The sequence below is a fragment of the Adelges cooleyi genome, unplaced genomic scaffold (genome assembly GCF_023614345.1).
Source record: "Adelges cooleyi isolate 19-005CV unplaced genomic scaffold, UGA_ACOO_1.1 ACOO_flye_CR_arks_rails_tigmint_CR_PRNA_247, whole genome shotgun sequence".
Classification (NCBI taxonomy): domain Eukaryota; kingdom Metazoa; phylum Arthropoda; class Insecta; order Hemiptera; family Adelgidae; genus Adelges; species Adelges cooleyi.
In genome coordinates this window covers 6258645-6271849 of record NW_026095912.1, presented here as the reverse complement: position 1 = coordinate 6271849, position 13205 = coordinate 6258645, and the positions used below count along the sequence as shown (strand labels likewise).

The 13205-nt window shown below is 25.7% G+C and overlaps 1 protein-coding gene across 1 annotated transcript; it reads left to right on the top strand.

Annotated features, from left to right (window-relative positions):
- Window positions 1–3076: 3076 nt before the first annotated feature.
- Window positions 3077–10977, top strand: LOC126837007 (uncharacterized). Its single transcript, XM_050570732.1, has 11 exons — window positions 3077–4619; window positions 5311–5416; window positions 5481–5605; window positions 6951–7259; window positions 7437–7557; window positions 8336–8546; window positions 8710–8857; window positions 8945–9082; window positions 9328–9481; window positions 10417–10573; window positions 10874–10977. The coding sequence occupies exons 1-11, from the start codon at window positions 3077–3079 to the stop codon at window positions 10898–10900; spliced, it is 3039 nt and encodes a 1012-aa protein (XP_050426689.1). The 3' UTR covers window positions 10901–10977.
- Window positions 10978–13205: the final 2228 nt, after the last annotated feature.

Genomic DNA, 13205 nt, shown 5'->3' with positions numbered 1-13205 from the left:
ATGATGACAGTGATTTTGAACCGTCGACAGGAAAAATAATAAAAAATAAAATAAAGAAGTCTAATGAAAAAATAACAATTGAGAAAAGTTGGTATTTTATGAACCTTAGTTTTAATAATAACTGTTAATCATAATTAATTTTTATCAGTAGATGATGAAGAAGTGAAATCTAACTCTGATGATGACAGTGATTTTGAACCGTCGACAGGAAAAATAATAAAAAATAAAATAAAGAAGTCTAATGAAAAAATAACAATTGAGAAAAGTTGGTATTTTATGAACCTTAGTTTTAATAATAACTGTTAATCATAATTAATTTTTATCAGTAGATGATGAAGAAGTGAAATCTAACTCTGATGATGACAGTGATTTTGAACCGTCGACAGGAAAAATAATAAAAAATAAAATAAAGAAGTCTAATGAAAAAATAACAATTGAGAAAAGTTGGTATTTTATAAACCTTAGTTTTAATAATAACTGTTAATCATAATTAATTTTTATCAGTAGATGATGAAGAAGTGAAATCTAACTCTGATGATGACAGTGATTTTGAACCGTCGACAGGAAAAAATAAAAAATAAATAAGAAGTCTAATGAAAAAATAACATTTGAGAAAAGTTGGTATTTTATAAACCTTAGTTTTAATAATAACTGTTAATCATAATTAATTTTTATCAGTAGATGATAAAGAAGTGAAATCTAACTCTGATGATGACAGTGATTTTGAACCGTCGACAGGAAAAATAATAAAAAATAAAATAAAGAATTTAAATGAAAAAATAACAATTGAGAAAAGTTGGTATTTTATGACCCTTAGTTTTAATTATAATTGTTAATCATAATTAATTTTTATCAGTAGATGACGAAGAAGTGAAATCTAACTCTGATGATGACAGCGATTTGGAACCGTCAATAGGAAAAAGAATAAAAATAAAAAATAAAATAAAGAACTCTAATAAAAAGATTATTATTGAGAAAAGTTGGTATTTTATGTAACTTTGTTTTAATTATAACTATAATTGTTAATCATACGTAATCTTTATCAGTAGATGATGAAGAAATTACATCTAATTCTGACGACGACAGTGATTTTGAACCGTCAAAAGGAAAAAAAATGAAAAATACAAATAAAATGAAGAAGTCTAATAAAAAAATAACAATTGAGAAAAGTTGGTATTTTATGACCCTTAGTTTTAATTATAATTGTTAATCATAATTAATTTTTATCAGTAGATGATGAAGAAGTGAAATCTAACTCTGACGATGACAGTGATTTTGAACCGTCGACAGGAAAAATAATAAAAAATAAAATAAAGAAGTCTAATGAAAAAATAACAATTGAGAAAAGTTGGTATTTTATGACCCTTAGTTTTAATAATAACTGTTAATCATAATTAATTTTTATCAGTAGATGATGAAGAAGTGAAATCTAACTCTGATGATGACAGTGATTTTGAACCGTCGACAGGAAAAATAATAAAAAATAAAATAAAGAAGTCTAATGAAAAAATAACAATTGAGAAAAGTTGGTATTTTATGAACCTTAGTTTTAATTATAATTGTTTATCATAATTAATTTTTATCAGTAGATGATGAAGAAGTGAAATCTAACTCTGATGATGACAGTGATTTTGAACCGCCGACAGGAAAAATAATAAAAAATAAAATAAAGAATTTAAATGAAAAAATAACAATTGAGAAAAGTTGGTATTTTATGACCCTTAGTTTTAATTATAATTGTTAATCATAATTAATTTTTATCAGTAGATGACGAAGAAGTGAAATCTAACTCTGATGATGACAGCGATTTGGAACCGTCAATAGGAAAAAGAATAAAAATAAAAAATAAAATAAAGAACTCTAATAAAAAGATTATTATTGAGAAAAGTTGGTATTTTATGTAACTTTGTTTTAATTATAACTATAATTGTTAATCATACGTAATCTTTATCAGTAGATGATGAAGAAATTACATCTAATTCTGACGACGACAGTGATTTTGAACCGTCAAAAGGAAAAAAAATGAAAAATACAAATAAAATGAAGAAGTCTAATAAAAAAATAACAATTGAGAAAAGTTGGTATTTTATGACCCTTAGTTTTAATTATAATTGTTAATCATAATTAATTTTTATCAGTAGATGATGAAGAGGTGAAATCTATCTCTGATGATGACAGTGATTTTGAACCGTCGACAGGAAAAATAATAAAAAATAAAATAAAGAAGTCTAATGAAAAAATAACAATTGAGAAAAGTTGGTATTTTATAAACCTTAGTTTTAATAATAACTGTTAATCATAATTAATTTTTATCAGTAGATGACGGAGAAGTGAAATCTAACTCTGATGATGACAGTGATTTTGAACTGTCGACAGGAAAAATAATAAAAAATAAAATAAAGAAGTCTAATGAAAAAAAAACAATTGAGAAATGTTGGTATTTTATAAACCTTAGTTTTAATAATAACTGTTAATCATAATTAATTTTTATCAGTAGATGATAAAGAAGTGAAATCTAACTCTGATAATGACAGTGATTTTGAACCGTCGACAGGAAAAATAATAAAAAATAAAATAAAGAATTTAAATGAAAAAATAACAATTGAGAAAAGTTGGTATTTTATGACCCTTAGTTTTAATTATAATTGTTTATCATAATTAATTTGTATCAGTAGATGATGAAGAAGTGAAATCTTATTTTGATGATGACAGCGATTTGGAACCGTCAATAGGAAAAAGAATAAAAATAAAAAATAAAATAAAGAACTCTAATAAAAAGATTATTATTGAGAAAAGTTGGTATTTTATGTAACTTTGTTTTAATTATAACTATAATTGTTAATCATACGTAATCTTTATCAGTAGATGATGAAGAAATTACATCTAATTCTGACGACGACAGTGATTTTGAACCGTCAAAAGGAAAAAAAATGAAAAATAAAAATAAAATGAAGAAGTCTAATAAAAAAATAACCATTGAGAAAAGTTGGTATTTTATCTCAATTTTAATTATAACTATAATGTGAATCATATTTAAATTAAATGTTTAGGTAAAAAAAAAGTGAATAAGATAATAATGGAGGAATCAAACTATATAGTTCAAGACAAACCAGTTAGTAAATTAAAACCTCATATTTTTGCTGTTTATTCGTTGTGTAGTGGAACAATTACACCAGAAACCAAAAATAACCTCTCAAATGAACCAGAACTGGAGATTCCAACAAAGTATCGGAAATTAAAAAATGCAACAACCACTAAAAATCCTAAAACAAAACGAACATTAACCTCAGGAAGCGAAAACAAACATTTAAATGGACTAGAATTGGAGATACCAACAAAGTATCGAAAAGTAAAAAATGCAATGGTCACTAAAAAGCCCAAAACCAAACAAACCGTAACTTCAGGAAGCGAAAATAACCATTCAAATGAATTAGAATTTGATATTCCAACAAAGCATCGGAAATTATATAATGAAATAATTATTGAAAACAACATAACAAATCAAACGGTAACTTCAGAAACCAAAAACAACCCCTCAAATAAACTAGAATTGCAGTTTCCAACAAAGTATCGGAAATTAAAAAATGCCAAAATCACTAAAAAGCTTAAAACAAAACGTATATTAACTTCAGGAACCGAAAACAAACACTTAAATGGACTAGAATTGGGGATTCCAACAAAGTACCGAAAAATAGATAATGAATTAGTTATTGAAAAAACCATAACAAATCAAACGATAACTTCAGGAAGCAAACAAAAACTCTCAAATGTAGTAGAATTGGAGATTCCAACAAAGTATCAGAAAATAGATAGTGCAATGATTATTGAAAGTCCAATAACCAATCAAACGGTAACTTCAGGAAGCACACAAAAACTCTCAAATGAGCCAAAATTGGAAATTCCAACAAAGCATTGGAAATTAGATAGTGAAATAATTATTGAAAACACCATAACAAATCTAACGGTAACTTCAGAAACCAAAAACAACCTCTCAAATAAACTAGAATTGGAGATTCCAACAAAGTACCAAAAAATAAAAAATGCAATAATTAATAGGTCTAAAAGGTCTAAAACCATACAAACGGTAACTTCAGAAAGCGAAATCAAACATTTAACCGGACTAGAATTGGAGATTCCAACTAAGTACCCAAAAATAGATAATGAATTAGTTATTGAAAAAACCATAACAAATCAAACGGTAACTTCAGAAACCAAAATCAACCTCTCAAATGAACCAGAATTGGAGATTCCAACAAAGTATCAGAAAATAGATAATGCAATGATTATTGAAAGTCCCATAAACAATCAATTGGTAACTTCAGGAAGCCAACAAATACTCTCAAATGAGACAGAGTTGGAGATTCCAACAAAGCATGAGAAAATAGATCATGAATTAATTATTGAAAACACCGTAACAAATCAAACGGTAACTTCAGAAACCAAAAACAACCTTTCAAAAGAACCAGAATTGAAGATCCCAACAAAGAATCTGAATATAGATACGAGTAACGCAATTTTTATTAAAGAGCCTACATCAAATACTTTCACTATTGAAACTCAAGTAGAGAACGAATCCAATTTAATTCCAATTGAAAATGCAGATAATATTGTTAGTTCAAGTAAGTAGAAGTAACCTATAGAAGAAAACATAAATTTGTTTTACATTTTTAGTTGTATTATTAGTTTACTATAAATACTATAAATAAACTAATAATACAATAAATAATAAAAAATAATACAATAAACCGATGCCTTAATTTGATTTTAGTTGCTGTTTTTGTTCCAAAATCAGTAGTAAACTTTTTGTAGAAAAATGACAAATTGAGAAAATGATTACCTATTTCTAAAAACATAATTTTATTATAAATATGTTATCACTTTTAACATATTACTTATATAAATTTAGATTAAAAAACAAAAATAGTAAAAATTGCGTTTCTTTCGGTAAAATATTTACTTTTTAGCTTCGATGCGGATTATTTATGTGCCTGTACCCACATCTTCTAAGCCGCTGAACCAATTTCTTTTGTGTAGCAACTATGTAGATTAGAAATCGTACCTGTAACTTATTTTATTGGCCAAAAATTAAAAAAATTCACCCCACCCCTTAAAAATCTAAAGAAACACCCAAATAATGTACATATTTTTTAACTTATTTGTCCACAGATTCACACCGATACGTTTATTTAAAAGTGATTTCATCAGTTTTTGTTGTAATAATTTCTATAGACCTATGACCTCTCCGTTCCCACTATATCCCTACCTCACTGTACTGGCTTTTTAAAATTTAAGTGTATCTTTAATTTTTAGGTGACCTCGATTATGTTTTACTACATATACCTGAATATAATATAAGTGATTATGAAACATCATCTAACGTAACATTTGACAACAAAGATTTGCCTGAAAAACAAATGTAAGTAAAATATTAAATAGCTTAATATGTAATATACATTGATCATGGTAATGTTTAAATTTAGAATTGAAAACAAAATTGTTGATTCACGAATGATGGATGATTCATATTCGAATAAGACACAAAAGAAAGCGGACAAATTAAAAACTTATGATGGCAAAAAAAACGTATTAAAGGCATCGATTGTACGTGAGAATTATAAATATTTGTATCTTATCTTAATACATTGTGATATATTTAACACACAGCATATTATAGTTATTTAGAGTAGAGGTGTGTTGCTCGTGAAGGAACGGATCATTAGATATACTCATTAGATTAATCTTTATAGCGTGAACATAAAATATTTACAGTATCATATAATTTATAAAACTGTATTTTGTTTATTTTTATTATAATAACTTTATTTATTAAATCCTTATCAAATTTTTTATTCTGTAAAATTAAGATTTTTTTTATGTAAGGTAGCAAAGTAGATTTATTCGAGATTTAAAAAAGATAATAGTCTGCTAATTTTATTATATGTTCCTGTATCTTGTGGGAAGGTTCCTTAGTGCCGGTTTTTGTATATATAGGTAGGAGGAATTTTCTAACAAATAATTATAAGCTCTTCTTGAATATTCACCAAAAGTAAAGTTTTTCTTCTTTATTTTGCTTTCTAATGATTCAGCATAGATAAAATGTTAAAGAACTACATTTTATCTATGCTAAATACATAAAAAGAATCGTTGAATTTGGTAGTTCAATATAAAGTAGTTTTTGAAAAAAGATCCTCAAAACCCTTTAAAAACGCATAAATAACGGCTTTAGGACCAAGTCCTTTAAGCTAAAAAAGAAGAAATGAGCTCAAAATGACCGTGAACAATTAATGTGAATTAATGGGAAAAATTATTTAAAAATATAGACCAGCCAAATTCATTAATTATTTTCGATTTTTTTGAAATTATAAATGTAAAAAAAAAAATAATAACTAGCCAGTTAAGTAATGATTATCCAGATATATCTTATTATAAATACCGATATTTTAGATGTGCTGTATTTGTGAAGAAATGAAAAAACTATTAATTAAATCATCGGTGTATGAAGAATGTGTCTCATGTCATGAACCTGGTTGCAAGTATGGTTTCCATGTGACATGTGCTCAGAATTTTGGACTAATACCGAAAGGGATAGATGTCAATAATGTAAAATCTCTTGGTTATTGCAAACATCATTATACAAAATCGGTTTGTAGTTAATACTTTATAGGTATATTACCTATTTATAGGTACTAAAGTGTAATATTTTTAAACATTTATAGGTAATATGTAATGATATAGTAGCACCTACAGTGCCTTATCAATTAAAAAACAGTTCCGAAAACCGTTCAGTAACCTCTGACGTGCCAACGATGACTATGGCTAGAACGTATTCTTATACAACAAAACAAGCAAATGAGTATAATGAAAATCAAACAAATATTAACATGAATGGTAATTAATTAAACTTATTATTAATAAAAACTCGATGTAATTTTTTTATACATTTTTTTTAGATAATATACCCCCAAAAGATGTAAATAAAATGCTAAACATGATGCTTAACTTGCCAAATACTTTATATACTAATATGCCAGAACGAAATGTTTTGTCGCCACACACTGAAAATCTAGTGGTTAACAGTACATATATGACACAAATAGTTACTTCGAATGATATCGATTCAAACGATCCGGAATTTAGGAATTCAACCATGTTCCAAAAAAATTATAGTGAAACACAAACAAATCAAAACTATAATGTACCTAAAACGATTGACGACCCTTATTCACCCCTTGTTGACCACGGACAAGCAATTAGGCCAAGTATGTATAAGTTAAATAAGTTCTTTGTTAAAAACAAAAATATATATATTCTTAAAGTCCTTCATTTTCAAATGGTTTTTAAAGTGAAGTAAAAATATAGTATATAGTATGTTTTAAATTCCATACACTTCGATATAAAAAAATGGTACCTATTACATATATGTATTTCATTTTTAGATGTACTTGAACCTGGATTGTTACACAGATTTACATCTAATATAGAGAAGGAAAAAGTTAGCGTTCAAAGCATTCCGTTTAATGCTTCAAGTTCCAAAAAAGAGCCACTTACAAATCAATCGTAAGTATAATCAGTAAATAATACATATAATTTGTTGTGTAAATATGTATATAATTTATTATCAATATGTATATATATATATATATATGTATATACACATTAGACTGTTTTTATTAAAACATTTTGTTTTCTGACGACTTTCCCTTTCAATCAATTTTATTCTTTCCAAGTAAGTAATACCTAATTTTTTTTTGCAATTGATAAACATAAAAAATTTAAATTAATTATTAAAAAAAAAATAGTTTTAAAACAAATGAAAAAATTGTCATTTAACTTTATTTAATTTTTAAAGTTTTTTAATGCTGTAGTATGCTACTTGTAAATTACCTACCAAACTTTTATCTCGTTATAGTTTAATTACTTCCAACGGGCTGTAACTTATTTTAATAGGCTACTTCAGACGGTCTAATATACTATATATCAGAGTGGCTTTTATACGCATTTCAATACTCTTTCAAGCCTTACATGCAAATAGATCCAATATGAAAATAAATATCACCTAAAGACTTTTTAAAATATATTATCATTATCATAGTACTGCGGTTTGAGCAAAAAGTTCTTATTTATTTAAAATTACTTACCAATACATATATTTATGATCATGAGAAGTAAATTTTAAATCGAATAATTAAAATAATATACAATGTACATTTTTTTGGAATCCCTCAAATATGATTTCATTTTTAAATGAAAATAAAATATTAACAGAAAATTATTTTTTGAAATCACAAAATGTTTTTTCTATGTATTTAAGTTAATTGCCTTCCTCTAATTTTAGATTTGAAACAAAAAGTACAGATTATATGTTGGAAAATACAACTAATTCCTCAATCAGTAGGGAACAGACATTTGTTGAATACGCTCACACAAGTACACAAATTGGCGGTAAAACGAATTTGTTAGCCGATCAACAGCGAAAATATATAACAGATGATGAGCTTCAACAAAGGAGTCAAAGTGTCAAAAGATGTTCAATAGCTAGTCAACCGGTAATTTATTCAATTCAGTTTTAGTGTATTTTTACACATTATTTAGTTATATTTAGTTATATATTATATATTGTGTGGTCTACTTGATGATGCTTTACTTTGTCGTAGTTCAGTATTTTTCTGTCATTTTATTGTCGATTACAACAGATTTGTAATTTATCAGGGTACAGATCGTAAACATCGAGATTCGGTTTCTAGGTGGGCATCGTTGTTGGATATAATTATTAATAATGAGCCAATAGAAAATATATTTAATTACGATTGGGATGAAGAGGACATGTTCTCAGACATTGAATATGGAAGTTTTGATGGTACGCTATTATTATAATTTTATAAAATAATAATTGTTTTAATATAATTGTAAATTTAATTATTGTATACTTTGAATTTTTGAACAGTGGCATTGTTATTATCGTGCATTCAAAAATTGTTATGGCAAATTTATACGTTATATAGCGAAATAGGCATTTATAAAAAATACCGTGAACGCTTGCTAGCTATAAACGCAAGACTTTCAACATCATTTCTACCTAAAAGTAATTGTTTCCCTAATCTACTTTTGAAATAGTTATAATATTAAAACCACGTATTATAATTTTAATAAAATAATTTTATGACAAATGCAAAGAAAGATAGTTTCTAGATCTAATCTAGATAATAATCTAGATTATTCTAATAAGACGAACATTCATATATATTATAAGTTATAATATTTGTATTAATTAAAAGAGTGTAGTTTACTTTGATACTTTTCTAATGATCATTATTTTGTTAATTTTAGATAGAAGAAACCGAGCAAGTGCCTCGACCACAACAGCTTCAAATAATTGTTCAGAAGCTTCAGTACCTTCTACGGCTTCCTCAAATCTGATTCCTGAACAGCGTACACATTTTCACCCACAGCATGTCGATCATAACCTTCCAGTGCCAACCACGTACTAAATATTATTATAATTTAAATACATTCGAGGGTCCGTTTAAAGTTCCAAACGAATATATTTCATTTGTTTCCGTTAGGTTAGTGGTTCGGAACGTACTAAAAACTGCAAAGTGTATCATTAGGCATTAGGCATTAACTCAATTTACAAAAAAAAGTAATTTTTTTTTTTAGTTAATGAGCAAATAATTTTCAGTGAATTGGACCCTTGATTACATTTTTTAAAAAATGTGTCAATAATTTGTAGATGGAACTTTAAAAAATTCTAGCATAATGGGGACGGGCATATTGGGGTTGGAACAATGCAGGGAGGTCGAGGAAGTCACATGAAAGGCACAGGGGAAAAACTGTAGTAGTCACATTATAAAAACTTTAGAGTATAACAAAAACAAAATTCGTGAATTCCTCTCCCTCTTACATAAAAACAAAAAAAAATCACATTAAATGCTATTATAATAAAAAAAGTATTTATTTAAACCATCTATTGACATAAATAAAAAAAGTGAATGGCATAAATTGAAAAAAACGTTATGAAAAAAAAATGTCATTATGTGACTACTACTGTTTTTCTCCTGTGCCCTTCACATGTTTTTAAGAGTTATTATACTAATAATAACTATAATAAGGAGGAGGAGTGGCCGAGTGGGGAAGGCGGCAGTGTCTTAGCGCTCACTGTCGCCGGATCCGACACTCGGGTTACGGGTCAGTAAATCCACCTAAAAACCATCATGTCATGATGGGCAGCTTAAAAGCCCGTTAAAGTTGATGATGATAATAACTATAAGATATATAATATGTAAATACATATAAACATTAAATTTGTTTCCAACAGTGTTATTCTGGACAAGGCGTAGCACAATATTGTTACTCTAGGTCACAATCTGCACATTGATGCTAAAGCGTTAAATTGTATAAACTGTTTTTTTCCAATAGTTACCAACCTCTTTCAAATGTAATTTTTCTCGTTCAATCGGGTGCTAATCAGGATCAGAGTCTAGACAACAATATGCAGCCTTATCAAGATCCTGATCAAAATAATTCCAATTTGACGGACCTGTCGTCTCAGGAGACCGCTACGTCAGATTTAAAGGTAAATTATTAAATAGATATATATTCAAATTAAGACTGATTCCAACATGAAACTCATATTTTTTTTAAAATTAGCTATAGCTGTCCGTAAGACAGCCGTAAGAGGTTATTTTAAGTTGTACAAATCAAAAATGTATACTTGTGTGAATGTAAATTAAACCACGTCTGCTTTTAATGAAAAATAAAAGACAACTTCTTCAACATTTTCGATTTGATATCAACTTTAAAAAAATGATGTTCCAAATTGCATGTATAATAGATTATAATTGTGTATTTACATAATAAACAAATTGGTTTTCAGCCACTTAATCCAACGAAAAATTACTGAAAACATGTTGACTCACACGGATAAGCAATGGAATTTTTACTTTTCTCTTAAAAGTCTACATAGCGTCATAATTTAAGACTTAAATCCATACCGAAAAAAACATATTTCGTTTGTTTTTCTTAGTATTAAGTATGATATATAATTATTTTATTAAATAATATATCCTCAAAATCTATTCCAACTACATTATTACTATTTCATATTGACATAATTTAAGCGAAAATGTAAATGTTATTTTGTTGTTTTCTACAAACCCACGTTTATTGTATTTTTGTGCACAATTTTAAATTTATATAAAATATATTGTTTACGTATTTTATTATAATAACTGTGTAATTTTTATATATTAAAACTTATTAAACATTATATGAGCTTATGTTTTAGAACCAAGTGTGATTGTATATAAATTATATACACTATAAAACAAAGAAAACAATAAAATGTTGTAGCTAATGATTTTACTATTTATATTCGTATATTATATTCTTATATTAGTACTGGTATTTTACTGTGTAATTTTTATATTTTAAAACGTATTAAACATTAAATGAGCTTATGTTTTAGAACCAAGTGTGATTGTATATTAATTATGTACACTATTAAACAAAAAAAACAATAACATGTTGTAGCTAATGATTTTACTACTTATATTCGTATATTATATTCTCATATTAGTACTGGTATTTTACTGTGTAATTTTTATATTTTGAAACGTATAAAACATTAAATGAGCTTATGTTTTAGAACCAAGTGTGATTGTATATTAATTATGTACACTATTAAACAAAAAAAACAATAACATGTTGTAGCTAATGATTTTACTATTTATATTCGTATATTATATTTTTATATTAGTACTGGTATTTTACTGTGTAATTTTTATATATTAAAACTTATTAAACATTATATGAGCTTATGTTTAAGAACCAAGTGCGATTGTATATTAATTATATACACTATAAAAAAAAACAATAAAATGTTGTAGCTAATGATTTTACTATTTATATTCGTATATTATATTCTTATATTAGTACTGGTATTTTATTATAACTACTGTGTAATTTTTATATATTAAAACTTATTAAACATTATATGAGTTTATGTTTTAGAACCAAGTGTGATTGTATATTAATTATATACATTATAAAAAAAAAAAACAATAAAATGTTGTAGCTAATGATTTTACTATTTATATTCTTATATTAGTACTGGTATTTTACTGTGTAATTTTTATATTTTGAAACGTATTAAACATTAAATGAGCTTATGTTTTAGAACCAAGTGTGATTGTATATTAATTATGTACACTATTAAACAAAAAAAACAATAACATGTTGTAGCTAATGATTTTACTACTTATATTCGTATATTATATTCTCATATTAGTACTGGTATTTTACTGTGTATTTTTTATATAATAAAACTTATTAAACATTATATGAGCTTATGTTTAAGAACCAAGTGCGATTGTATATTAATTATATACACTATTAAACAAAGAAAACAATAACTTGTTGTAGCTAATGATTTTACTATTTATATTCGTATATTATATTCTTATATTAGTACTGGTATTTTATTATAACTACTGTGTAATTTTTATATTTTAAAACGTATTAAACATTAAATGAGTTTATGTTTTAGAACCAAGTGTGATTGTATATTAATTATGTACACTATTAAACAAAAAAAACAATAACATGTTGTAGCTAATGATTTTACTATTTATATTCGTATATTATATTTTTATATTAGTACTGGTATTTTACTGTGTAATTTTTATATATTAAAACTTATTAAACATTATATGAGCTTATGTTTAAGAACCAAGTGCGATTGTATATTAATTATATACACTATAAAAAAAAAACAATAAAATGTTGTAGCTAATGATTTTACTATTTATATTCGTATATTATATTCTTATATTAGTACTGGTATTTTATTATAACTACTGTGTAATTTTTATATTTTAAAACGTATTAAACATTAAATGAGCTTATGTTTTAGAACCAAGTGTGATTGTATATTAATTATGTACACTATTAAACAAAGAAAATAATAACATGTTGTAGCTAATGTTTTTACTACTTATATTCGTATATTATATTGCTTATGTTTTAGAACCAAGTGTGATTGTATATTAATTATGTACACTATTAAACAAAGAAAACAATAACATGTTGTAGCTAATGATTTTACTACTTATATTCGTATATTATATTCTTATATTAGTACTGGTATTTTACTGTGTAATTTTTATATATTATTAAACATTATATGAGCTTATGTTTAAGAACCAAGT

Coding starts and splice junctions, on each gene's coding strand:
- LOC126837007 (XM_050570732.1), top strand. CDS start 3,077: ATGGAGGAATCAAACTATATAGTTCAAGACAAACCAGTTAGTAAATTA. Junction 5,606..6,950: donor ATTAAAGGCATCGATTGTAC/GTGAGAATTATA, acceptor CATTTTTTTTAG/ATAATATACCCCCAAAAGAT. Junction 7,558..8,335: donor GAGCCACTTACAAATCAATC/GTAAGTATAATC, acceptor CTCTAATTTTAG/ATTTGAAACAAAAAGTACAG.